General features: G+C 40.1%; 1 protein-coding gene across 1 annotated transcript in view; it reads right to left on the bottom strand.

Moving 5' to 3' along the window:
• Nucleotides 1-3818: 3818 nt before the first annotated feature.
• Nucleotides 3819-27994, bottom strand: part of TBC1D10A (TBC1 domain family member 10A) — a 34590-nt gene continuing 10414 nt past the window's right edge. Inside the window, exons 2-9 of the mRNA XM_075213160.1 lie at nt 21873-21972; nt 20270-20377; nt 20087-20193; nt 19560-19674; nt 19417-19482; nt 9998-10187; nt 6285-6439; nt 3819-5233 (exon numbers count right to left, since the gene is read on the bottom strand). Coding sequence (XP_075069261.1) covers nt 4730-5233; nt 6285-6439; nt 9998-10187; nt 19417-19482; nt 19560-19674; nt 20087-20193; nt 20270-20377; nt 21873-21972 — 1345 coding nt within the window. The 3' untranslated portion in view covers nt 3819-4729. The remainder of the gene's footprint in view (nt 5234-6284; nt 6440-9997; nt 10188-19416; nt 19483-19559; nt 19675-20086; nt 20194-20269; nt 20378-21872; nt 21973-27994) is intronic.

The raw sequence follows: 27994 nt of genomic DNA, 5'->3' as shown, positions 1-27994 counted from the left end.
TACCCAAAACGAATGTCCATGATCCCCCCCTGAGGTCTAGTGCCAACTCCACACCAAAATACTGTGGGCCAGTAGGCTCCTTGCTTGCTACTGGGAAAGCCCTTCATTTGAATCCAAGAGGCACTAATAGTCCACCCCCCTCTCCTATGCTTCTGGCTGAGGCTGTAATGAGGCAGCTAAACACTGTGACCCTTCAACTGGACAAGTAGGGATAGGGGACATATAGCACATTGCTCTGGTTGAAGAGACCGTGATGTGCGTTGACCCCCTTTGTTCTACCAGGATAATTATTTGAACTTATTATTTGAAATATATTTTAAACCTTTTTTTTAAAAAAAATACATCATTATATAAAAGGCACACTGTGCCACCAATACAGTTCAAAGGGCACATTAAATAAAACATGTGCCACAGCACATAGAGGGGCAGGGATGGGGGACCCAGGTAAGCTGGCTAATGCAATATTAAATGTTCTAAGACTGATCATCTTAAAAGGATGTAAATAAAAAGCTTTAATATATAAAAGCATAAATTGTCAGAGTCCCCATGGCCTACAACCATGTTAAAATGTGATGCAAGATAAAGTACTAGCCACTTAGAGCTGCACTACCATCTAATGTTAAACTTAATTAACTTGATCCTCCACTTACCCAGTCACAGGGACAGAAGACTGCTTTCAGTAGGTGGTAGTGCAGCTTTAATCAGTTTACAAACGCCAGCGTTTGTTAGTACTACCCACAGACAGAATCCTGGTCTGATTTACTAAATTACAAGCTGTACCACTGTTAATTTAAATAAAACACTTTTGTGGCTTTAATGACAAATATACGCAATATTTTCAATAAGGATAAATGGTATGTATGCAGTTTAAAAATAAAGAACATAGCACAGTTGACACCTAGATGTGGAAACAGATATACATGTTTACATATTAAGGGTCATTCACAAACCACAAGATGTGCACCAACTATGAGGATGCACCTAAACGTACACATGGGGTATATTTACTAAACTGCGGGTTAGAAAAAGTGGAGGCGTTTCCTATAGCAACCAGATTCTAGTTATCATTTTAGTACATTCAACAAAATGACAGCTAGAATCTGACTGGTTGCTATAGGCAACATCTCCAATTATTCAAACCAGCAGCTTAGCAAATATACCCCATGGTGTGAAGAGTGAATAAAGACAAACCTACTAATCCTTTAGGACCACATGTATTCATTTAAATGTTTCCTTTTTATATCCTATAATACTGCTCAGTTTCGCTGTAATTAGGTATTAACATAAGAGTTAAGACTCACTGACACTTGTGTCTTCACAGCCTCTTACTACACTGCTCACAGTATGCCTAGAAATGCCATTTACTGATTTCTGTATAAATGGAAGGTGCCAAATGCATCACCTTAAACCTCAAAACTGTATGCATTTGAGGTTTGCAAATTACCTTTAAATGTGTTTATTAACTTTCTTTTTAAATGTAATATTTAAGAAGTCTATCTCTCACCTACCTACAGTGGACGCAACCATTTTGTAGGCCGAACAAAGCAATTCACTAGGAATGTCACTGAGGCATGATGCAAAAACTGAAGCTACATTCTCACAAATTCTCGTTCAGCCTGAAAAACGTCTGTTTCCATTCTGTATACTTCATGGAAAAACAAACTATTTAAAAATAAATAAAAGTTTTAAATGTAAAACACTATGTAATGTATTTGGAGGAGGACTTCTCAGTAAATAATCCGGAGCAGCGTCTCAGTGGTCTCCACTAGTTTTGCCTTTTTACAGCACAAACTTTTACATGCTCACCAAAAGCCATACATTTTACTACATGCAGCCAAGACCATTTTTTTTATATATATACAGAAATGTCACTGTGTGGGGAGGGGTTGGGTAGAATAGCAATAGCATTATTCTCTTCTACGACCAATAGCACAGCCAAAAAAAAAAACTTTACGCGGGGTGCAGGAATTCCCACCTTTTCCATGCACTATGTGCAATGCACAAAATCATTCAACCAAGTCATATACAGGAGCTGCAATTACTTATTTTGAATGTTGATAATAGTTTAAAGTGCTAAAGTGACACGATCAATGTCCAATCCAGCCACATGGTGGTGGCATTGGACAGGAGCCTGCGATTGAAGGAGTGTACCTGATCACAGAAGGATTACCATTTAACAAGATACCTCTGTATGAAACAAAGATCATAGATTATGTTTAACACCATATTCTTCCTGCATTAGACTGACAGGAGACTTGCTGTACTGTTGGGGAAACCCATTTATTCCATCACACTCATCTCCTGAAATATTGTGCCACTAGTAGCTTACATAATGGACCCTCCGACAGATATTAATAAAATAAATTGAGTTATTTCTATCTATCCACACACACATATATATATTTTTCCTTAGTAGCTGAAACTGGCTCGGAAACTGCAGTTGTTCTGCCCTTTATTCTGTTTATTTCTGGTGTACCCCCACTGCATAAACCCCCTGATAATATATAGTCCTGTCTAATGTTTATAGGGATACCTAATTTATTATACTACTGGTATGAACTATTTAGATGGGCCATAGCATTTTGTGTATATGTCTGTTATTTTGCATTTGTTGCCTTTTTTACACTTTTAAGAATAAATTCTTAGTGAAGCTTTTTATTTTATTAATGATATTGTTAGTGATTGTATTAACATGCCATCATGTTACAGTTATATATCTACAGTATATCTAGATCTGGACAATAAAGTATAAACAAACATTTTGTAGCTCAACGCGCATTACCCGACCATACGATCACTAATGTGAATTCAGTACTTATATGCAAATCATGCCAGCAGGTGCACAAAATAAATCTTAAGTGTGCTTTTATATTATATCTTCTAATTGGTTATTGAAGGCATGAGCAGTAGCTGTTGTCTCACTTTGTTCAGTAACAGGTCTGTTTTTAGCTTGTATCTAGACTGCATTGAATTGCAAACAACTAAAATGATCAAGTCCTTACTGTAAACACCCAAAGTGACTTTGTATTGTTGGGTGTGATTAAAGCATGAATATAAGTCTCTGCTAGTAAGTCAAACACCTGATTTAGCCATAAAGGAAAAACCAAAAACAAATGTTTCTGTGAGGTTGTTTATCAAAGCAGTTTGTATAAAAGTGGTATTAAGAAACGGTCCCCCTGTATGTGACCTGGTTGTGAAACAAGGAGGACTTCTGGCAGCACGGTTAAAGAGAAAGCTGACTATCTCATCAGCAAAATGATGCCTACATCAGGAACATTTGCAAATTTCCTGAAGCTAAGTAACAAGAGTGGAGCTACATTCCTGGGACCATAGTACCTTTATACTGCATAGATTGGTCATTTCAGAAAATATGCGCACATAACTCTTGCACGGCACGCACAAGAGAGATCACAAACAAAATCCACCCCCCAAACAAGCCAGCAATATAGACAGTAAATTCATCACTTACAAAAGGATAGTGACTTAAAGGAAGAAAAGGAAACAAACACACACAAAACACAAACTATTGTCACAAATGAATGCTGTGATACAAGAACACATATCCTGAATGGTTTCAAATATATTCAATCTAAACCAAAACCCATGAAACACAATTAGTAACACTGTATATAGTGTATGCAAATGTGCTTGTGGTACTTCCATCAGTTATAACAGTCACCAGTAGATATATTTTATACATTTCTTGTAGTTGGGAAAAACACTTTAAGGCATTCTGATTACCAAATAGTTCAAAACACATTTGTCCACTTACAAACTGAACAGTACGACTATAGGAAAAACAAACAACCACAATGTAATTTTATTGTAGTCTAAATATTGGCAAGCATCTTTATTTTTTTATTTATTTTTTTTGCAACAGCTAATATCATAGATAAATAAATATTCCTGCTTGGCTGTGTTTAGTGTAACGCTATAATACACTGTGTAATACAAGCCCTTCCCTGTAGCATCAGGAGGAGGGTGGAATAGTGTTGGTTGGTCAGGTAACAGCATACAGTTCATTCCCAGAACCTCTTGCAGAGACCTGAGATGCAAACTTGCATGTTCTCTCCTTGTAAAGGATCTAATAAGACGGTGAACAAACTAAACAGACACTCCATTGTGTTGGGCTATAATTCATACTCCTTTAATCCATTTATTGGTACAAAGAGTGTCTGTGGGATAGAGGAAGAGAGTCTGTCACTTTTATTTTTCTGGTTGGTCCCATGTACAAAGGAAACAATGAACTCGTTGTGCATAGAAGGAGACATTCTGCTTTCAGCAGCAAAACATCTGGAATGGAACAGCGCACAGGGCGCATACTCAGCACCCTTTATACGGACATCAGTCACAATACAGAAAGGATCCCTTGCAGCCTATACTGGATGGTATTTCTAACTAGTCCAGTCTGTTACCAGCAGAGACTAACAGACATGAAGAACACATAATGGATGTTTTGTGATCTCTGAGCAATGACGACTTTTGGAAGTACTAAGAGTCTAGAACTTGGAGACAAATCCCACAAATACATTACTTTATCCAACAGATTAATAAGGCTGGTTTCTGAATGGTCTCTACCTATTTGTATCCAACACATCTCTGCTGCAGCCGTTACAAAAGAGGTTTCTGCCTTTGAAGTATCTCTAGTACTAGAGTTGAAGGACTCCTAAAGCACACTGATGGGTATGATTTGGGGTAACCATTTCTCCAAGTGGCATGGCTGTGGAAGTTATAAATAGGTGTCTTCACTCTCTTTGGAGCACAAGCTCTCACTGGACTGGTGCACATTTAAAGAGTCCTTTTGGGATACTTTGGCCAACAAAGGCTGTACCGGATCCTGCCGGAAATCTCTGGTCCCACCACCCCCATTTTCCTCTTTCACAGCCCCATTAGATTGGTCACCTTTGCCTTTACTCTTTTTTTCAAGCTTCTTTTTCTCCTTCTCCATCTTTTCCCTCTCCTTTGCCTCCTTAGCCCGCTTCTTTTCCTGTTCCTTCTCCTCCTGTTTCTGCTCTTTAGTCTTCTTCCCAGCGCCCACACCTGATGGAAGGATGATGGATGGAGAGTGCATGAGAGGTTTATGGACAGATGGCTCAGCATCTCTGATGGCTTTGGCCCCATGCATGCGGGAGGGCGATTTGCATTGCAACTCTCCACATTCTTCCTTCCACTTCTTTAGTTGTATTAGGTGTTCACGTTCCACATCCCGCTCTGTAATGGTCAACTCCACAATCTCAGGAGAAAAGAAATAGAAGAGGCCATGTAAAATGGGCATCAAGCAAAATATTAAATTCATTCAGTAGGAATCACTTTAAAAACAACAACAAAAAAAAAAGTAACCTTTATCATACTGTGCAGGCTTAAAGGGTAAGAAAGCTACCCCCCCCCCCCTCCCCATTTAAATTTTTCAAGTGCAATTATCAAATCAGTAGGAATTGACAGTTAAGAGATGCAACAAGTGAACAGGTTCTTGCTAAATTATAGTTGTAAGATTGTTTAGTATTACCAAAAAATAGCCTTTCTACAAAGAAAGTTTCCTGTGCATGTTTTATTGAAGGTATTTTTCCATAGCGCAAACATGACTGTAGACTTCAGGAGTACGTGTGTGGAGGGAATGGGAAGGTTACCCTTTAGGCTACGTACACACTGAGTAAAACAGAAACTGTCAACCACAAAGTAGACAACTAGAAAGCATGACTTCCTGGGGCGTCGTTTTCTTTACCTCTATACTGGCTACAAGTACCATTGTAGGTGCTGACTGAGCCTCAGGTAAAACACTCTTTCCACAGGGTGTGTAGAAGGCCTTAAGCAGCGAGAGTCATACTAAGCCACTCATTTTAGGAGGGGGATATTTTTCTCTGTACGGAGTAAATATGTAAAATATATTCTAGAATAAAAGCAACGTAAAATTGTCACCACATTTTATAAGGAGGTCTCCTGGGCTTAGGCGTTTCCTAAATAGATCATCAAAATGAGCCTAAATTCTATAAAGAGGTGAATGCGGTTAGTAAAAGGAATCAAAGTTCATAAACTGCCTAAGTTATTACGCGGCCCAAAAATTATTTATGTCAGTTAAACCTTAAATGATACTGTAGCTAAACTCTGCTCCATTTTTTTTTCCCATTTCAACAACTCTATAAATGTTGTTTGCTGTTTCGCACTCACTACTTAAAGCTGTGAAGACAAAGATGTTCTGATTTCATGAAACTAAACTCCAATTACTTTACATCATAGTGTGAATTCTGCCAACATAGACAAATACCATCAATGCGTGACCTGCTCACCTCTGGGATAAGAAAACTTTCATGCATATATTTTGGATCAATCGCCCTTAGACTCTCCATAGTCTCATATTGGCCCTGGCATGATTTGAGCTTTTCAGAGGAGCCAAGTGAATACTTCAGGAGAACAAGTGCTACCCGGAAGATGATCTTCACACCTACAGGGATAAAGTTAGAAAAGGAGCAAGAGTCAAGTGAAATTAAATTAACAAATACTTCCTAGAACAGGCCATGCCAAAAAAATCCACACAAAAACACATGTATTATTTATTTAACTGAAACAGAGTTTTATTTAATACACCACTCTAAAATGCCTGATGGTGAAGTTTCTCTTGCTGGCAAAGGATAACTGCCATGATTCTAACTCTTACCAGATCCATTCCCAATATACGCACAATTTATATATGCATATTAGCAGGAAAAATAAATTATCTATACTTTTAAAAGATAACGTCATACAGATGTTGCCATTGTGATATGTTCACTTCTGCATTTGACTTCAGTGCATTCATTGCAGGCAAACCTCATGCATAAAAGACAGGAATTCAGAGGTCACATGGCTCATTAGTCCCTGATAATCTATACTTCCCGGTAACATCAAATTGTGCATTGGTGTCACAGCCCCAGGAATACAGCATGCAGGGTTAAAATCACAGCAATAGAAAGGTCAAAAAACAGAAAGTCTGCCAAAGAACAAGCCTTAAATGACAAATGCAGGGAGGGATGAGACCGATAGACAACACATGCTAACAGACTGTAACCAAAACAGACACTCCACACCTCCTGAAAAGTCAAGTACAGGCAGGCCACACTACTTACACACCCTGTGATGAGTAACTGCTCCTTGCAGCATTCATATCTGCCCATCTAACAAGGACACTGCACGCCTCACACTGAGCTGGCACCAGACTGGAAGTGCCCTGTGAATCCCTCCCAAGTGGGTGAGGGGAGCACAGTACAGCAGTTCTGAGTCACAAGAACAGGTTGGGATGCTTCACAGAATCAGCATTCATCTCTTCTCAAATGATTTTTGTACACAATGTTCTTACCTTACTGTCCTTACAAATCATAATGTTGATTTAACCACACAGCTTATTATAACAGTGACATTCTTGTACATGCCTTTGAGATCAAGCTATCAAAATGAAACAATATTTCACAATTGCAAGTCGATAAAGAAGTAAAAATCTTACAGGACATTTCAGTGAAATGTCCAATGTTTATACCAGTGATTGACAAGCTGATACACTTCAAGGGCCGCACGGGCGACCCTACAACCAACAAAAGGGCCACCCATTTAATCAGAGATACACCAACATGGAATAAGAGTGGACATTTTAATGTATAATAAACAAGTGTTAGAAGCTATAGAAAACATGAAAATTCAATATGACTCCTGGATAACCACATTTTCCACCAGCTTTTGAACGTTGGGTGTAAGACTGGAACAAGCACAGCACAATTCTGCAGAGAGGTTTCTATCTATTAACCTGTTTCTGTGCTCCAAAGTAGAGAGCCCCCTCTTGCCCCCAAAACAGCCTCAATTCTTTGTGTCATGGATTCAACAAAGTCCTCAGAACATATCTTTGAGATTAGGTTCCATGTGGATATGACGGGTGTTTAACGACATGTCGCGTTATACACATGGTCAGCAATAATACTCAGGTAGTTGGGGCATTTAAACAATTCATGTGGTATTAAGGGGCCTAAAATGTGCCAAGACGACATTCCCCACACCACCAACCTGCACCGTTGACACAAAGCAGGCTGGATCCATGAATTCATGCCAAATTAGAACCATAATCTCTTGCAGCAGTAATCGAGGTTCTCAGGTCAGGCATTATTTATTTGAGTTACCGTCACCGTCCTGAATGGTTGAACCAGTCTGGCCATTCTCCAGTGACCTCTCATAAACAAGATGTTTTCGCCCCCCCCAACAAAGCTACCACTCACTGGATGTTGAGAATTTACAGATAATGGTGCATAAACAGACTGTTGTGCATGAAATCCCAGTATATAGCAATTTCTGAAATGCTCAAACCACCCTGTCTGGTACCAACAATCATTCCATGGTCAATGTCACTTAGGTCACATTTCTTGCCCTTTCTTGCGTTTGATCTCAACTGTCATCTTGACCATGTCTGCATGCTTTCACGCATTGAGATGCTGCCAAGTGATCGGCTGATTAGATATTTGCATTAAAGAGCAGACATACAGTTGTACCTAATAAAGTGGCCACTGAGTATATGCAAAAAATAGACACACAACTTTGCAGCATATTGGTGCATACATAACAAGTTCCAAGAAGGGAAAATCACACAGCTCTGTCTCAAGAAGGAAGGAGGAAAACCATGCAAAATAGTCTGTATGGCCATCCTCCTCTGATCTCAGATGTGCTGCTCATGCTGCATAGCCTCCCTGCATTTGTGGGGCAGAAGGTCATGCGAGTCTTAGTCTCTGTTTTACACCTGCAGAGATTCACCCTCTGCCCCATCTTTCAATAAGACCTGGGACCATTGGATAAGCTCAGTGGGGCATGAATCTGATAAAAGGACTGATAAAGCAGGATGGAGCTGGGGCCATAGGTGAAGGTTTGGGGGGCTGTCTGCAATGCTGCATCATCCCTCACAGCCACTGGCAGAGCAATGATCCACGGACCAGCAATGCTGCATCATCCCTCACAGCCACTGGCAGGGCAATGATCCACGAACCAGCAATGCTGCATCATTCCGCAGCCGCTGGCAGAGCAATGATCAATGGACCAGCAATGCTGCATCATTCCGCAGCCGCTGGCAGAGCAATGATCCATGGACCAGCAATGCTGCATCATTCCACAACCACAGGCAGAGCAATGATCAATGGACCAGCAATGCTGCAACAATTCCACAACCACTGGCAGAGCAATGATCAATGGACCAGCAATGCTGCAACAATTCCACAACCACTGGCAGAGCAATGATCCACGGACCAGCAATGCTGCATCATTAAACAACCACTGGCAGAGCAATGATCCACGGACCAGCAATGCTGCATCATTAAACAACCACTAGCAGAGCAAAGATCCATGGACCAGCAATGCTGCATCATTCCACAACCACTGGCAGAGCAATGATCCACGGACCAGCAATGCTGCATCATTCCACAACCACTGGCAGAGCAATGATCCACGGACCAGCAATGCTACATCATTCCACAACCACTGGCAGAGCAATGATCCACGGACCAGCAATGCTACATCATTCCCCAGCCACCTTCAGGATCACCATGAACAACACAAGAAAGGGGCATGAACCCTCCAGTAACAGTAACCCACAGATTAGCAGTAACCTGGATACTCTTATTGAAAAGTAACATGAGATTAAAATCTCAGTGAATCATACAATCACTCCTCTTCAGTATTACCAAAGGTATTAAAGACTATTATTATTTTATTCAATGAATCATTGCGCATGATAACAGCCCAAACATTAGCATTACTCCTTCAAACTGCTTGCATTATAGTCATCTTTTATGAACAATTTCTCAATGTACATAATAATTTCATGGGATACTATCACAAATAAAAAAAAATAAAAAAATGAAATAGAAAGGCAGATAGGTTAGATACACTGCACACATGATGTATCAATCAATTGACAGGGCTGGTAGTAAATGCTGCAGTAATTTTATATTTAACCAGCCTTGCCACTCTTGAAGGTCCTGTACACCATAGTTACCTTCACAGAAAAACATGTCCCACACACGCAGGACAGAGCTCCAGGGAAGGGTCCGTGAAAACGCACACATGAACCACTCAGTCATGTACAAGATGGGGTCAATTTTCTGCTTGCTCAGATGCTTGTAGGCCACAGGAGACACTTTACGGAGCAGCGAAAACAGAATCCTTCCATCTAACTGGATCGCCTCCTGCAAATAATATCAAAGTACATTTTACGATGATGGCAATAAAAATGAAAACAGGGAAATTTAAATAATCAAGGGGCGTGGCTGCATCACATACACCAAAACCATTTGTTTACAAGCTAGAGAGGGTTTTCTGATCTGGAAACCAGTTAGAGAAATTTCCAAAATTCAGATAGAAAAAAAATAAAAATAAATAAAGTAAATGATTGGTCATTTTGACACACCCTAGATACAGTATTGGCTTCCCTCACTCCCTTTTAATTATATGGGTTCCTCTCCGATACTCCCACTGTTATCTTAACAGTGGCTGGTATCCAGTGACCAAAAAGGTTCGGTCTTTGGCAAGCAGTACAGTAAAGAAGTCTGAATGTTCCCCGGCAGTTGCAGTTCTTCATGCTCCAGGTATTGTCCTCCAGCATTTTGTAAACATGGGACATTCATGGTACAAGAATGGAGTAATTCATAGGGAATGTACCCTTTACAGCTACACAGCAACGGGCCATCTAAATAGGTGTCAGGTCTGAAAAGGTGCGCAACCCTGAGGGGTTAAGTTTAACCCATCATCACGTGAGGTGTTCCCGTTTATCTATTATTGCACGGAGTACATAGGGATTTTTCTCCTCCATCTACATTTTTGATATATATGTGGATTGCACTATGTTTTTTCTTCTTCTCTTTTACATGTATGACCTATGAGGAATATTGAAATATTCGACTTGATCAGAAGATTCCATAACTGTGCCTTTTGGAACATAGGACTTCCTTTATACTTATATATACTTTTTCTGGACTTTTTATTATTGATTTTATATTTTGGTGGATTTATAGATGATTGGCGCCTGTTTGCAAATTTGCTGTGTGTATATGGCCATTATTTTTATCTAAAGCAAATGAGATGAAAAAAATTGTTTTATATTGAAATATCAATTAAAGAAAAATTCCCAAATTATTAGGACAAGTGCACCATCTAGTAGATTGTACAAATGTAAGAAGTCATCTTGTACTTGTATGCAAAGTATAAAAGTGTAATTTACACTAAGAGTATATCATCATTTATATAGCACCACTGATTCCTCAGCGCTGTACAGAGAACTCACATCAGTCCCTGCCCCATTGGAGTTTACAGTTCCCTGACAGACAGAGAGAGAGACACACACAGACAGACATGGGTCAATTTTGATAGCAGCCACCTATTAGTATGTTTTTGTATACTAGGATTGTGGGAGGAAACCCATGTAAAAGCCATACAGATAAGGTCATATTACCTCTATATTCACAAATTAGAAAATTGGAAGTGTGAAAAAGTATAGAAAGTACATTGGCAGCTTTTTTTCTCCATTAAATGTTTATTAGAGTAGAGAAAGGAAAAATAAAGCCACAGACAGGAAAGGACAGTGTGGCAACTATAATTACATTGCCTCAGAGCTGTATCACGGCACTATGGGACCCAAATACACATTATAAGTCTCCAGTGTATACATTCCACAGATCAAACTATATTCCTTTATATTTATGGCCTAAAGATTTTATTATTGTATGTTGGACTGACTCATGTAAGCCACACAATAAAGTCTAAACCAACCGTAAATAGCATCTTCTGCTTAAAAGAGCAAGTAAATATTTCTCAAAGGCTATGATACATTACCAAGCTGAATAATATGAATGAGATAAACCAGGAGTGTTTATACGTAACTATGCTCTTTCACTTCTCTGCAGCAGGTTGCCGTGTTTACCTAACAGAGGTCCAACACAGTGACAAACGCATTTTGTGGATTGTTGAATTCCTACACAGATGCAGGAGAGACAAAGGGGCCAGCGATGTCATAGCAACTTAAATGTCTCAGCTTTTTGTACCTCATCAAGACACTTTTCTAAAGTAGTGGGGGGAGATTCAATAATCTGTAATTGAGTGGGGAGTAACTTACTTTCTAAGGCTGGGTACACACTACACAGTGTTTTCAGATGATTTATCGGCCCAATATCGCATTAGTGTGTAGGCTGTAACAATTAACGATTACCGTGCCAAAGCACATCGTATCATTTCATTTGATCTTTAGACTGGACAAAAGATCTCATTCAACAATGGAAGAATGTCGTTCTAATTCTGCAGTGTGTATGTACTCACGACGGGCACGGGTACTCAGTCATGTGGGGTATATCTGCAGTGTCTATAGATCTCTATGGAGTGTGCAGAGTAACGATTTTTTTCAGCAGATGGCTATGACAGATGAAGAGCACAGATCTGAAGGTAAATCCTGTAAAACGTGGTTAGTGTGTACACATGAATCGACCTGCTGATCGGGACTTTTTTTTCCCTTTGTAAATCGTTGGTAAAATTATTAAGGATATCGCATTGGGAGCAAATTTGTATAGTGTGTACCCAGCCTAAAAAAAGCTACAGTGGAATGTCAGATGAACACTGCACAATATATTTTACTTTCATGAGTAAGATCAGAAGTTGGATATTCTGAAGATAAACAGCACAGGTTCTAATATATGTATTCTCTGAATCCAAATGACCGGAAGTAAAGTCAAATCATGAAAATACTGATGCAGTACTCATTTTTTTATTCCTTATATCCCCCAACACTGGTTCCTCCCTAAGTCGTAGCAGTGTACATACAATAAATGTTGTATTATTTGCGTGATCACATCATGTTGGGACATGCCACATTCCCTAGTGGCGTACCTAGTGCTTCTGAAGCACTATGGCATCCTAAACCCCTCCATAAAAAGGCCTTTGAACTAACCAATTTCAGATTTGAAGGGATGGATGGTTTGCACAGCACACACCATAGTGAGGGCAGCACTCTCTCACCAAAGTGAGTTGGGTATATCTCTAATATGCCAACAGTTGGGACAAAGGTGCAGACTGGTGGGACAGCCCCCAACTGGGACAGTAGGAAGGTATATATTACAGGTGTGAGATCTCCACATTTAAGTCAGTCAATGTGTTTTCTGGTAAAGGTAGGGATTGAATTTACCTTTTGGTAGGTTTAAAGTCGACTTGAACCTTAAAATAACATTTTGCCTTTTGCTAGGTTAGCCCATGTATTGATTATCAATGAGGATCTTTTATGGTCTGCCTTAGTAACATTTACAATGGAGGAGGGAGGGGTCAGACACCCTGACTGCACAGTCAATTGCTCAGCTCTGTGATAAATTTTAGATACTGAGCAGAGGTTGTGGGCACAGAGGGGTCCTTCCTCCATATCTGCTGGCAGTGTCCCAGACTTGCCCCATTTTGGACGGAACTTCGGGACTTTGCTTCACAGCTACTGCAGATTGACATCCTGTTTTCTCCCAGGTTTTTCCTTCTCCCTCTCGGGATCCCATTGGCCACCAAGCATCAAATGAAAATGTTTCGCCACGTAATCTCTGCTGCCCTATGCCAAATTGCTACGGACTGGAAGCAGCCCAATGCTCCAACTCTACAGACGATTATCAGTAGGATTTGGTACTTTTATCAGATGGAATACATGACATGCATAATCCGTAATACCTCCAAGTCATTCACTAAGGTTTGGGCGCCGTGGACCTCATACTTCCAAATCCAAACCCCTTTTTTCATGTGATTCTACAGCATCACTCCATCTAGATCCATTCTTCCCTTCCCTGTTCCATCGCTTCTCTTTCTTTATCTTCTCCAGATTCCACTACACTCTTTCCTCCCTCTTAGGCGGTCCGCCACGCCGCCCCCCTTTACTCTTCTCAGTCTTATTTCTCTTTCTAAAATTGTTGCTTTCTTGAAAAAATTGGGTCAACATCCTTATTAATACTCTTTTCTAACAAGACGCTGCGCTGTATGTTTTAATGCATATGTATATTTCAGATGTTTTTTTAACACAGTGCTGTACAGAATGTTACTTTTGGTTGACCCTTGCAAAAATAAAATCTTTAAAAAAAAATTTTTTTTAAGATACTGAGCACCTACCTTCTTCTCTACTCTTGTTCCACAGTGATATGGAAGCTCCAAACTGCCTTCACACCATTAAACATTTAATTTAAAAGAGTGACACAAACTGCTGGATACATTTAGTCACGTACAACCACTTCCATTATTTCAGCTACTTCGGTTACTGGAAGCAGAACAAGGACAAACCAGTACATCCATCAGCTTCCCCAAAGTAGTCAGCCAATTACAATACCAGGTGCAAAAGATAAAATTATCAGTTGTTGAAGAAAAAGAGACCTTTTAGAAAACAAAACAATACTTCTGCCTCTCACAGTGTGTGCTGATTACCAGTAGGGGTTTCCAGTGGAGGCAGAAGAGCCATAATTGAAACAACTCTATAAACAGACATCTCTACCCTTCTGCACTTCATCACCCTGTTGGAGATGGCTAAGACAAGGGGACTAAGTCTCATAGAAAATTGTAGTTTTGCTTTTAAGCATTTTTTTGACAAGGATGTTCACCATTCATTAGGGTTAAGAGGACTCTCCCCATGCTCTAAACTCTCAGTCACGTGGGGTATATCTGCTATGTCTTTGGCCAGAGAACTCAGAAGTAGTAGTTAGGTGCAGTAACCCAAGAAAAAGATTCATTCAGCTCTTCCCTTACTTATAAAAAGTACACAACAATACTCGTAGTTACTTGACATTGCTATTTATAGCAGAGTATATTAAAGCAGATTATTCATACTTGCCAACTTATGGCAAGTATGATTCGGGAGCCTGCCGGGGAAGGTGGGCGTACAGGGGACGGGGCTCCGAAAAATCGCATCATTGTGGCCCCGCCCCCGTGACCTAATGACGCAAAACGCGTCATTTTACAGGAAGTGGGCAGATCCGGGAGATTGCCACACTCTCCCAGGAGTCCGTGAGACTCGCGTGAAATGCGGGAGTCTCCCGGACATTCCGGGACAGTTGGCAAGTATGAGATCATCCTACTGCAGTAGCAAAATATTGTCACAAAAGTTCTGCGCCTGTAGGACTGAACAGTGTTTGGGTATGTAAGCTGTGGTACTAAGGTAGTGTGGATATTGCAGGGGTGGGACACCACAGTGCTACCAGAAACATGTCTGGTGGTGAGGGAGAACACTGTGCTTGGAGTTCTTTATCATGTTTAATTGTATTAATATAAATTTTGAAGGTTTACACTTGCAAAACAGACAAAGAAAACAGTGCCTTGCAGAGCATGCAGATACAAGACAATGTATATTATGCAAAAAAAAAAAATCACACTTTCCAAAAAAAACACAGCATACCCAGTTAGAACAGCACCAAGATCCCATTATACCAGTGCCCCCACATTATACCACCACGCTCACATACAAGTCAATGCTGCACATTAACAGCTCCAGTGATCCACTTACAACCCTGTGCTCCACAGAACACAAGTATCCCTACATAGATGCTAGTGCGCCGCATTATCTACACACACATACCTGCAACAGTATTGCACATAGTAGCTTTACCAATGCCCTGCATACAAGCCAGTGTTTTTTTCCAACAGCTGTATTCTGGTTACATGGCTGGTGTGACATCTTGGAATATCAGCACCAGCCCACTGCTCTAGTCATAAGGACACTTAAATGATACTGGGTATTTATCCAGCCCTGCTACTATGTTTTATAGCAAGTAATGTATTCACATTATGTTTCTTTAAGAGCAGCCTTAATATCCTCAGTATATATGTTTGCTTTTTTACAAATGATCAAATTGCCCCAACATTATCTATGGTCCATACTCCTACTTGAATTATTATTATTATTATTAATATATACTAACATTGCCTGCTGTCTTTAAGCAAACAAACTTTCCCAGGAAAGTCTAACATCTAACAAATAGTGAAATTATTCTGTACAAATTGTTTGCACCAGATGATGATCAGTGATCGCCTTAGGCTCCTCATGCGGTCTTCAGCACACCTGTTGTCATCCTCAGTATAATGTCACCATCCTCAGTATAATGTCAGAGCCGATAGAGGTGTCTACCGTCTTACACAGCAACAAACCATAAGCAGGCAGCAGAATCTGAGCTTCGCTATGTGTGGTCTTTTCTACATACATATATGGACAGACTGGCATTCAAACATCCTTGAAAAATAGTCAATATGAAAACACTACACAGTATATTAGAAAAATGACATATTTAAGAAATGTATTACAGTATTTAAATATTTACACACAATATTCCCATCACTGCACTACATGAAATAATATCCATGAGATTGTTTAAAAGTATTCTTCTGAAGCACAATTATTTTATTTATTTATTTTAAAACCGTTGAACATTAGCTAAATGCATTACTATACTTCCCTGTATAATGACACTAGGACAGTGTATTATTCACTTGTTCTGCTTCCTGAATAGACTTTACTCAGTAAATCACAACAAACTACTCTCCTCGTACAACTGGCTGCCAACGTGACATTGAGTGACTTACTAGATCTGTCTTATCAGACATGAATGAACATGATCATTAACAATAATTTATTTTTTGTTCCAATTTAAGATGTTCCTGGAGCGCACATGAGGTCTTTAAAGGACCAATAAATCTAAAATACGTGTGGCTGTGGAGGGAAATCTTTTCCTATACTGCAACTGAAGGGTGCTGAAGCCAGCCTGAAATCTCTGATAACAGAACATTATGCATGAAGTTACACAGCAAATATGAGTATACATTCATTGGTGTTGCCACATATAATGTGCCTGGCTCTGGTGCTGGTATTGGAAGATTTTTCAGCAGCTTTATCACTGAGTTATGCCAGAAATCCTTCTTTGAAAGAGCAGCAGTTTTCTTATGCCATCCTAGGCTTTGCCCTGTCTGATGCCAAGTGTCTGGTTGGTTGCTTCCAAACACAGGATATTGATTATTTTGCCAAATGGTAATTCTACCAGTCTCAACATTTAGTTATGTTTGCCCACCCCTAAAACGATGTCACTGCTACACTTTCCTCTGAGCCACTGATGTAAAGCGTCAGTAATCAGTATATCATATTATGGGCATGCTCACTTAGAAGTTTCTTTGAACTTTGGAATCGGCTACACTGAAGCATCTCTGTTACAGTAAAAAGTAATCCTGCCACAGTAAGGAGGAGGGATTCAGCACAATGTTTCTCGGGAACCTCCAAGGAAACACATCCCGTTGATATCCTGGCTGGAATCTCCTCTCATTTTTCCTCACACCTCTAAATGAGCGGAGATCCCCTACCGTAATGGCCGGCAATGTGCACAGCCTGTCAATGTGGTGTTGTCCAGCCGCACGTGACCAGAAATTGAATTCCCTACCGATGTCTGATCAGATTGGGTAGGGAATTTCAAATTAGTAAGATCGGACTCCCCCCATCTTCAAATTTTCCAAGTGCTCTCTCAAACCCCCACATGTGCCCCATCTCTCTATAGGTAATTCCAGCAACCATACTGTCCCTCCAGCTCCTATCCTATCATGCCTGCACCTTCTCCGTCAACATCGTCTCCGTCTTCTGTTTCTATTTATGATCACATATTTTTTTTTAGACTTTGTTATACAGATTCTCTGGTGCTGCAGACTTTTGGGGCTTTTTAATAAATGAATTATAATAAATGATTTAACACCAATATTAATTAGCAATAATAGGTGTACACCAAGTTCACAGATTAACATGCAGGATTTTAATGTGTGTTAGCCCGGGACTAGGCACCTGTGTTAAAGCAGGGGGTAGGAGTAGGAGTAGTATAAAATTGACAATTTATTTCTGCCTATTAAAATAAAAGAAAATACATGTCCAAATTACTCAATACTATAACCATGAACAGCCTTTTAGGAAGATAGTTATGAATGACCCTAGGTGACAAGTATATATAATTTGATAGAATTAATTACAGAAAGATATTTTTACTACAGACACACAGGAGGTAAAGTAAATAAAATTCAGCCGCATAAATTTGGCCACACGAATACAGCCATGTAGCATGTATAATTTACATGCTACATTTATAATTTAAATGCAGAAATGTCAACAGTTTTGTGACAAAAATGTCCAGTTCAGGATTCCCCATTTACAATTTGGCTGAACTAACAAGGGTTCAATTCATTCAGTTGTTACCAAGTATGTATTTCACATAAATGTTGACTGAAATAATTTAGGCTCAATTAACTGAAGTGGGAAAACCTGTACCTGACAAAGATGTCTCCCCTCATGAAATAGGTCAAGTCTACATGTGTATGGATTTACATGTGTGATCTCTTAACCCTACGCTACACTGACACGTATAAAAATGTATGTGAAGAGCATCGTTAAATGACTGCGGGAGTGAAGGTGGTGTTAGCAGGGTCTTCTGAAGATAAAAAAAAAAAAGGTATAAAGCCCAGATAGCAACTGAGGGCCTATTGATATAGAACAAAAACACAAGTGATATAAGGTTGTTGGAGCACTGCAAGCCAGTTATGCTTGCTGGGAAACCAGTAACAGTGGTGAAAGCACATAACGGCAGTCTGTAAAGAACATTTCTCTTACCCAAAAAACGTGAAATGCAAAACACAGGAACCCAGAGTGATGCAAAAGAGAAGCATCATCCTGCTAAACAACCTCTACTTTCTCTAACCAACGAAGCAAACAGCATGCCTGAAAACAATGGAGGGCTGCAAAGAATGAGTGAGAGGAATGAGGCTTGCAGCACCACCCAGTATAGTAAAGGGGTGTAATGAAGGGAAAATATTAGGAACTTGCAATAGTCAGTAAGATAAGGATAGCTTATGTGAGATAATGACATACACAATAATGTAAGAGTTGTGCGAGATTTCATGCTAATTTTGAGTTGGATATATCCATAATGCACATATACTTGTGTACAACAGTGTGAAGTTTAGGTGTATTATTCAATAAATGGGGGGTATTCAATTGTTGCTCCGGGGCACCGCCGGAACGAGCGCGTTAAAACTATTACCGTTTATACGGTAATTTACTCGCTCAATTTCAGCTCGCTGCGAGCTGAAATTGAGCGAGTAATTACCGTATAAACGGTAATAGTTTTAACACGCTCGTTCCGGCAGCGCCCGGAGCAACAATTGAATACCCCAATACGTACATGTAGTTCTATTTAATGCAGCGCTTTAGTCCCCCCTAATCAATGCCATCTTTATGCTAGATCTATTTTTCTAAGTGACAGCTCTTACAAAACATCTAGATCACTGACCCTTGATCTGTTCCCAGTGTGGTGCCAATTATTAGCTACAACTCTGCAAAGAAAACAGTGGCTGTGCCAGACAAAATGACTGGGGAAAAACAAACATTCTATTTCTGCTTACCAGTTTCTCACTGTAATATCCTGGCAGGTACTTCTCACAGATCTGCACCAAACACCAAAATGCTTGCTGTGGAAGAAGACAGGGGCTGTGAGACTGCACAAACGCCATTCTACTCACCTAGCAGCTGTTACTGGTATTCTTACCTCCGCTGGCATATGCATGAGCAGGACCGCTGCAATGGGGGCCTGGGCCTGACAGTATCCTTCATCTGGCCGGTAGAGAGTGTAAGCTTTCAGTACCCTGAAGAGATCTTGTTGACTGCAGAGTTAACATAACAGAAGAAATATATTATATATATTTATGTCTGGGCATAAATCTTATAGTTGTCTCGCATTTGGCAGTGAATGGGTTAGGGCAACGCTTAGTGTACAGGGTTCTATGTTGTTGGCAGATAGGTATTCTAATTATACAGCACTTAAAGCCCTGGACCAAAATAATTGTGGCATGATGCCATTACATGATTTAACGAATCTGCTGTCTTTGCATGCAGATCAAAATCAATAACCTACACAAAATGTGGTTACTTAGCCAGGAAATTGTTTGATAATGCAGAATAGACCATCGGCCAAATAGTTAACTTAAGCAGGCAAAGATACTGGAAATTGATAATCAATAAGTATATATAATGACTCATCACTGTGAGGAGCAGCAGGATCTAGAAACAACTCACCCATGACCTCCTCGAGCAACAAACATTTCATGGAAAGGGAACTGCCTGTGAAGGTCTCGTTCTATAATATCAAGCCACTTGGGGTCACCTGCCATTGAGTCCAGCTCCTGTGAGAACCGAAAATGTGTAATGAGAGGGAGTGTAAGAAACACACAAACTTGTTCCTCACTAGAAATTACTCACATCAAATTTTTGGTGGTTCTGATCCATTTTCACCCTGCTCCCTGAAAGGAACTGCCAGGCGCGGCCACGCAACGAAGGCGGAATACCCTTCTGACATCGCAGCTTTATCTGCGGAACAAAGCCTTCCATTACTGCATGCTTTCCCCAAACCCACTTCTCATAAGCTGAGACAACACAATGGTGTAACAAAGTGCTTAAAGGACCTGTCAAGCTTCAGATATAATTAGTGCACAAGGAACTGTGTAAAGTATGCAGGTCCTAACACAATTACAAAGTTCACCTATGCTCCTTCCCACTAAGAGAGAACATATATATTTCTGTATGTTATATTCAAATGCCAAAATTTTGGTTGCTAAAGCAGACTATTGCTCCTTTCTAAGTGGCTTCCTTCTACAGCCCCTCTGTAATCACGAGGCAGCGGGACTTGCAATGTAGGGGAAGCCAACAGGAAGAGAGCACGAGTCCAATCTTTGCAACGGACATTCAGAAACTGCATATACAACACAAATATATGCTTGGTCAGGAGCACTATAATGCAGTCCCTTTCTTGTGGAGATTTTTTTTCCTTTTCTGTAAACAAGACTCATTATTAAAGTCTACATTTTTTAATAGCTACATTAAAGAAAAAAAATAAATACAAATAAAAAAGAATTATACTTTGCAAAAAGGCACTAGTTTCTTTAAGTATTTTTACAACACTCCCAAAACGGAATTTAGTCAGTGGTCCTTTTCCAATCTCCTGAAATCATCCTGCATTTACAATACACAATATTGATCAGAGACATAACTACTTACTGAAGCAGTAAGTGTCTAGACTGTGCTACAATGCTGACTTCAAGTCTCAAAACATAGTGCACTCTTATTATCTATACCTCATATGTTCAGTCTAAACCACAAGGAGCAGGACTGAACTTGCACATTGTCTAGGAACGTCTCAGTCTCAACAATTACTGTAGCAGCAAGAGATCAAAACCTCAGACTGCCTTAGGTTTATACCATACAGCTGCTGGACCAGCAGTACTATACGTGTGATGGCATGTCGAAAAAGCTTTTAGCAATATTGCTGTTAACATGGGAATGCAATAGCAGCAACATTATCTGCAGCAAAACAACTGCTGAGCTTCTGTGTACCAGAATATTAAAACTGACGCTTTACGAGTGCACTGGATGATTAGTGCGTCAGTAGTGAGAAATACATGAGCAATATTGTTTCATACATTGGGCAAAATGTAGTTGAATTCATCCTCTACAGTACTGTAAACAAATTAACTTATTTGTTGGTAACTGTGTGCCTGGTAAACAGTTCAACCAGTTTGCATTTAGAGCACAAGGCAAACTGGGCTGTCTCTCTTCATGACCTTTACCTGTGCAAGTCTTTTCAGCCAAACCACTGTCTATTCTGCTGAAGCAAGCAGAGATTTGTTGTTGCTTAACAATAAACTGCCTGAACGGCATATGTCCCTAAACGTCCGAGGGTGCTGTGAGCACACCCCAACTCGCTGCACCCAGGGATAAGATGGGAGTGTTCATAAATTATGTCATTGGCAAGTTATATAAAGAGCTTGTTAATGCTATAAAATAAGCACTTAAATTATTAATCTACCTTCTTGTGTCTCTTTGCCATCCATATATCCCAGTTTGACAGCATGTCCAGCCATTTTGCTTCCCTCTGTCTTAACACATCAACTGGCAATTCTTGCTCCCTGTGAAAATACATTAGAATATTAGTACCCTAAACTCACCACAATGCACAGAAAGCCACACTTCTAAAATCCATTAGAAACTATGGGCATGTGGGAATTGCTGCATTCTTCATAAGTATAGAAACATAAGGCTGATTATACACCACGACAGAGAACAAGCATTGGATGCTAGCTACTCTCCCGCTAAACACAGGCATGAACATGCAAAGTCACAGCAAACACTCAAGGCTTCTATTCAGAACAGATATACCATGTTCTTACGTGTCTAACAGTGGAAGAGAAGAGGTGATGATATAAGACAGCATCTGTCACCAATCCTAATAGAACATTAACATAGCAAAGTCTCTGTCGTTTGAACAGAGACAAATGAAAGACAATTATATAATCCAGGACATTTATGAAAACTGGGGCACCAAAAACATGCAGAAACCCACAGTAATAAATCATATTTTAACATTTTACTCGTAGAAATTTTGACATGCCATTATGGAAAAAGTAAATGGAATATGAGGGCAGTACGGTGGCTAAGTGGTTAGCACTTCTGCCCAACAGCACTGGGGTCATGAGTTCAATTCCCGACCATGGTCTTATCTGTGAGGAGTTTGTATGTTCTCCCAGTGTTTGCGTGGGTTTCCCTTGCTAACAAATTGACCCTAGTCTGTGTGGTGAGTGTGTTAGGGAACTTAGAGTCCCAATGTAAGTCCCAATGGGGCAGGGACTGATGCGAGTGAGTTCTCTGTACGACGATGCGGAACTAGTGGCCCTATATAAATAAATGGTAATAATAATTTTACAATAAAAGGCAGTAGAAGTCGCGGTATGGCATACCACCGTATAGCAGCCCCCTTAAACCATTGATTTTACTAGTACAGGTCTCTTATATAATGAAACAGATTGGTTGCTATGGGTTATAGCACCTTCCAAATGTGCACCAGGGTTTCAGAAGTGTCTCCGATTACTTTCTACAGTGATCTACAATGAAGACGCAAAGCCAATCCAAACTGGTAGCAAGGTATTTGCATACAATGAACAGGGGCCTGCTCACTAGAGTGTGCAGTAGGGGAAAAAGTAAACCGATGCCTGTGCAGAGAGACCACATTATATAATAAACATGCCCCTTGGCTACAATATAAGGGTGCAGCCTCACATAGCTGGCATCTGTGCAAATACAGAATCAGGTCAGCAATGACTAGAAAAAAAGCCTAAAAAGGGAAATTACATTGCTTGTTTCCCATCTGCCAAATTAATATACTTTAAATAACAGTGGTATTAACTCAGCTGAATAAGTCATCTATGGCAAGGATGTAGATGAGAATCAATTGTAATACATGTCTGAAATATTATTATATGTTATGCATATTTCAATCTTTACTCTTCCTATCTCTCATACAAAGTGTAAAGGGCAAAAGATATTTTTAGAATAGTGTTCCTGTTACAAGAACATCACGGAGGTAGCATAGCAATATTAAAGTGTCCTGGATGAGTTAATAAGTTACCTGGGTAAAAAAAAAAAAAATCATGTGTTTTAAAGAGCATGACAATTGGCTATACAAGAAGATAGATGAAACAGTATTATATAACCTCAACAAATGAAGTGCAGTTGGAAGAATGACTGAGATGACTGATACAAAGAAGCAGGTCACAGTGTGAAGGTGTTTGGTACACATAACACATTGGCCAGATCTGAGGGGCAGCCAGATACAGAGCATACGGAATCGCCATTTGGGTCACTAGCAAAATTTGGTACTGCAAGTACAAAAAAATTGGTACCCTTGTAGTTTTATCTTATAATGCACCATTTCTTCCAGAAAATTGTTGAAACTCAAAAAAGTTTTGGTATCTACATATGTATGTCTTTAGTTTGCTGTGGATAAAACACAAGAAGCAGAAGAAAAAACAAAAACAAACCTCACAGCTTATTCCACACAGAAATCCTTAAATGGACCAGGAAAAATTGTAGCCTTTTAGAAGTAGTCAAAAATAATTGGATTTCAATTGAGTGATTCTCCTTCACGTTAGAACTGAACTCACCTGTGGTGAGTAGTAGGTGCCTTGTAATCTAAACTTCACTCAACAAGCTTGAATATAGAAAACTCAAGCTCCTGTTTTGTACTGCATGGAGTCAGAGGTCAGGCAGTAGACTACATGGACAAAGGCTACAAATCAATCTCCAAAGACCTTGAGGTTTTTTTTTCCACAGTAGGTAATGTTATTGGAAAGTCCCTTGGTATTTTAGCCAATCTCCCTAGACATGGCTGCAACACAAAACATGATGAAGAACTGCAGCACACTTTCAACTCGCACCATCTGTCGTCAACTCAATGAAAGGGGGTTACATGGCAGGAGGAGAGAGAGAACAAGACACACATTAGAAAGCCTGACGTGATTATGCCAAACCACACAGGGCAAGTCAAACTCCTTGTGGGAGAATGTCCAGTAGACAGCGAGACCAAACTAGAGATATGTTCACAGAAAAGAACACCTTCTATACAGTCAAACATGGAGGAGGTTCAATTATGTTTTTGGTGTTGCTGTGGTGCACCTGGCACTGGGTGTCTTGAGCGTGAGCATGGCATCATGAAACCTGGAGATTACTAGGCCATTCTGCAGTGCACTGTTGAACCCAGCGTCAGAAAGCTTCTTCTAGCAGGATAATGACCCCAACACACATTTCAAGAAGTACTGAGGAAAGTTTCAAGACCAGACGCAGGACTGTTCTGCTGAGGCCAGCAATGAGACCTGGAAACAGCATTTGGGAGAATGCACCTTCAAATCAGGGAGAACTGCAGAAATAAACAGGCACCAAGACTACAGCAACCCTAAATTCTAAAATTTAGTAGAAATAGTAACCGAATTTTTAAACTGGAAACTATTACAGCATTGCTTTGAAGGGGTTAATAGTTTGCCCAAATAAAAAGATCCTGATTAGTTAGAAACATGATTGCAAGCTATTTATAACATAATTATGCGCAAAAAGTTTACCATTGTCATTTACTTCCAATTAGAGCAAACTCCCTAGTTCTCTTCAGAGATGATACAAGCAATTCAGAATCCACTTTCACATTTAGGACAGAAGTGTACAGTTAACTGGAACAAGACAGTGCAGGGAGGGGGGAGAAGGGTGTGGCCTCTATGTAATGGATCCAAAAACAATGACATTGTTCAGATATCAGACGCTTCCTTCTCTAGATATGCAGTGAATGGACAGGGGGCTGCATTCCCCTCCTGTAACAACTCTGACCTCGGGAGAGGAAGCAAATTCTTCCAGAGGAAGTTTGGACAGTGACTTCTGTATCCCACGCAATAGTTAGTGCAACAAATGAACGCCCTACTGTCTCATCACACAATTCTCACACATGACAGTAGTTTAATATCAACAATGCCTTCTTAACCTAGAAGCAGGCATCATATTAAGCAGATTGTGTGACTCATAAGGCTATTTAAATGAAATGCCTCAGAGCCTCTACGTTTCTCCTATTCACATCATTTTATATTGCAAAGTATGTGTTTATGTATGCAATGGATAGCTTACCCATTGTCTCATTACTTGAAGACCCCAAAACATTGTATTGAAACCAATAATAGAATTACAGCTTTCAACTCTAAACCACTACCTGCTTAAAAAAAAAACAAACAACATTCAAATACAAAAAATGTCCTTTCATCAGAGAACTGAAGACGTAACTTGCTGTAAATGAGTAAAAAAAATAAATACATTAAAAAATGTAATTCTTCAATTTTCCGCAACTGTTAAATCAAGGCTGGACAAATCCCACGAGTCAGTCAGCCAAAGCTACTAAAAATATTGCTGCACTTGAAATTGGCGTGTCTTTCTTTTGAGGTCACTGAATAAAAAAAAACATTCTCAGTAACATAAAATATCCTGCTGGCTACAAGGATTGACTTCTGAATCATCCTCTTGGATCATAAGTATAGTTTATAATAGAAGGCTTGCATTTTTTGACCCAGGCTATAATCCATCCCCTTTTTAATACTGTCTAGCATACAGAATAAGAGGGGCAAGAATGAAGCAAAGAAGAGCTTTTTCAGGCTCTTTTCTGTGGTCGGAGTCTTCTTAAATGACTTGCACACAGAGTGGAGCTGGGGAGGTACAGTAAAAAGTAGCAGTTTTCAAATCTCCCATTGCCTGGCTGGTGCAGTAATTTAGCCAAGCAGTAGGATAATTGAAATACTGGCGCAAGTGACAGCAGCAGGAGAGTCAATGTGGCACCTGTATAACAATGATCATTTTCTGCTGGTCTCTTGCCATGTATGAACTGTGAAAGATTCTTATTTTTGACAACGTCTGACATCAATAATCAAATATATTTTTCACTATGGCCAAGTGAGTACATCATCCATGCCAGAAAGTGACAAACATAACTTTGTTTCACATGTATGTGCAATGTTTAAACAATGCAATACCCACTGTTTCCTTATTTTCTCCAGTCATCACATTTACCTGTCCAGTGATCACAAAAAAAAAACCCAGATCAGGTTTGTGTCGGACCCAATCACAGCTCTCCCTCACATGCATCATCCAGCTGTCTGACCCAATCACAGCTCTCCCTCACATGCATCATCCAGCTGTCTGACCCAATCACAGCTCTCCCTCACATGCATCATCCAGCTGTCTGACCCAATCACAGCTCTCCCTCACATGCATCATCCAGCTGTCTGACCCAATCACAGCTCTCCCTCACATGCATCATCCAGCTGTCTGACCCAATCACAGCTCTCCCTCACATGCATCATCCAGCTGTCTGACCCAATCACAGCTCTCCCTCACATGCATCATCCAGCTGTCTGACCCAATCACAGCTCTCCCTCACATGCATCACCCAGCTGTCTGACCCAATCACAGCTCTCCCTCACATGCATCACCCAGCTGTCTGACCCAATCACAGCTCTCCCTCACATGCATCATCCAGCTGTCTGACCCAATCACAGCTCTCCCTCACATGCATCATCCAGCTGTCTGACCCAATCACAGCTCTCCCTCACATGCAGCATCCGGTCACATAGAATCACCTCACAAGACACATCTGTGTGCACACCAAAATTTAATTCAATATAATAATGTGAAAGAGTGGTACAACAGAAGTCACCTGAGTTTCATGACATGGATAAAAGCACTTGGCCTGTAACCTCATACGGTTTATTCCAATTTAATAGGACTCTGATAGGCTTCTAGAGCTGGGGGGCAAGTAAAAACAGACGGGTGGAGTACCTGGGAAATATGTGCTGGGCAGAACAATGCAGACAATCTGATTTTTAGCCTAGGGAGTCTAATGTTACATACTGAACACTGTAAATGTAGAGTGTTCAATCAGGTAAGTCATGATTATCTAGCAAGGTCTTCTCTCTATTGTACTGCTAGAACAGCACAAACACTTTATGGTGGTGCTGTAATCATGTATTTAGGTCAGTGGCATATGGCAGTATGCAAAAGCTGTGTGTTTCACGGAAAAAAAGCATAGTCCTTACAGGTTCTAAATCGCTCTGGGGCAACACATGAAAATTAAGCTAAAACATTCCTCCAATGTCACATGACAGTACTTCAGCTGAATACACCCTACATGCAACCAGGTGACAGACTTACTCATGAAATCAGGTGTGCAAATGTCTTTCTGTACTAGAAAAATCACAGAATCTGTTACATCGTCTTATTTTCCACAACTTCAAGTGGAGCGTTTTTCTATGTGTTCCTCAATGTAATCAAAGTGTGAAACATGCACCTTCTTGTGGGACCAAAAGGGACCTGAGGTGCAATGTGGGCTTATTATCCATCATGCCACAGAAACCTGTTAAACAACCTGCTCTTGCTGTAGTGCATAGATTTTATTTGATGCATTTAGAAGGCTTCAAAGATCCCAGTTAACAGATTACCCTGCTTGGTAGGCCAAGAGACAAGACTACAAGAAACACATGCAGGAGGACAGGAGGACCACAAATCTTGGCTTCTTCTGCAGTTTTCAAACAGTGAAGAACAGGGGCAGTTTAGAAGCAGATATACTAGCAG

The sequence above is a fragment of the Mixophyes fleayi genome, chromosome 1, assembly GCF_038048845.1.
Source record: "Mixophyes fleayi isolate aMixFle1 chromosome 1, aMixFle1.hap1, whole genome shotgun sequence".
Classification (NCBI taxonomy): domain Eukaryota; kingdom Metazoa; phylum Chordata; class Amphibia; order Anura; family Limnodynastidae; genus Mixophyes; species Mixophyes fleayi.
Note: the sequence above shows the minus strand (reverse complement) of the source record. Positions and strands in the feature narration are given on the sequence as shown.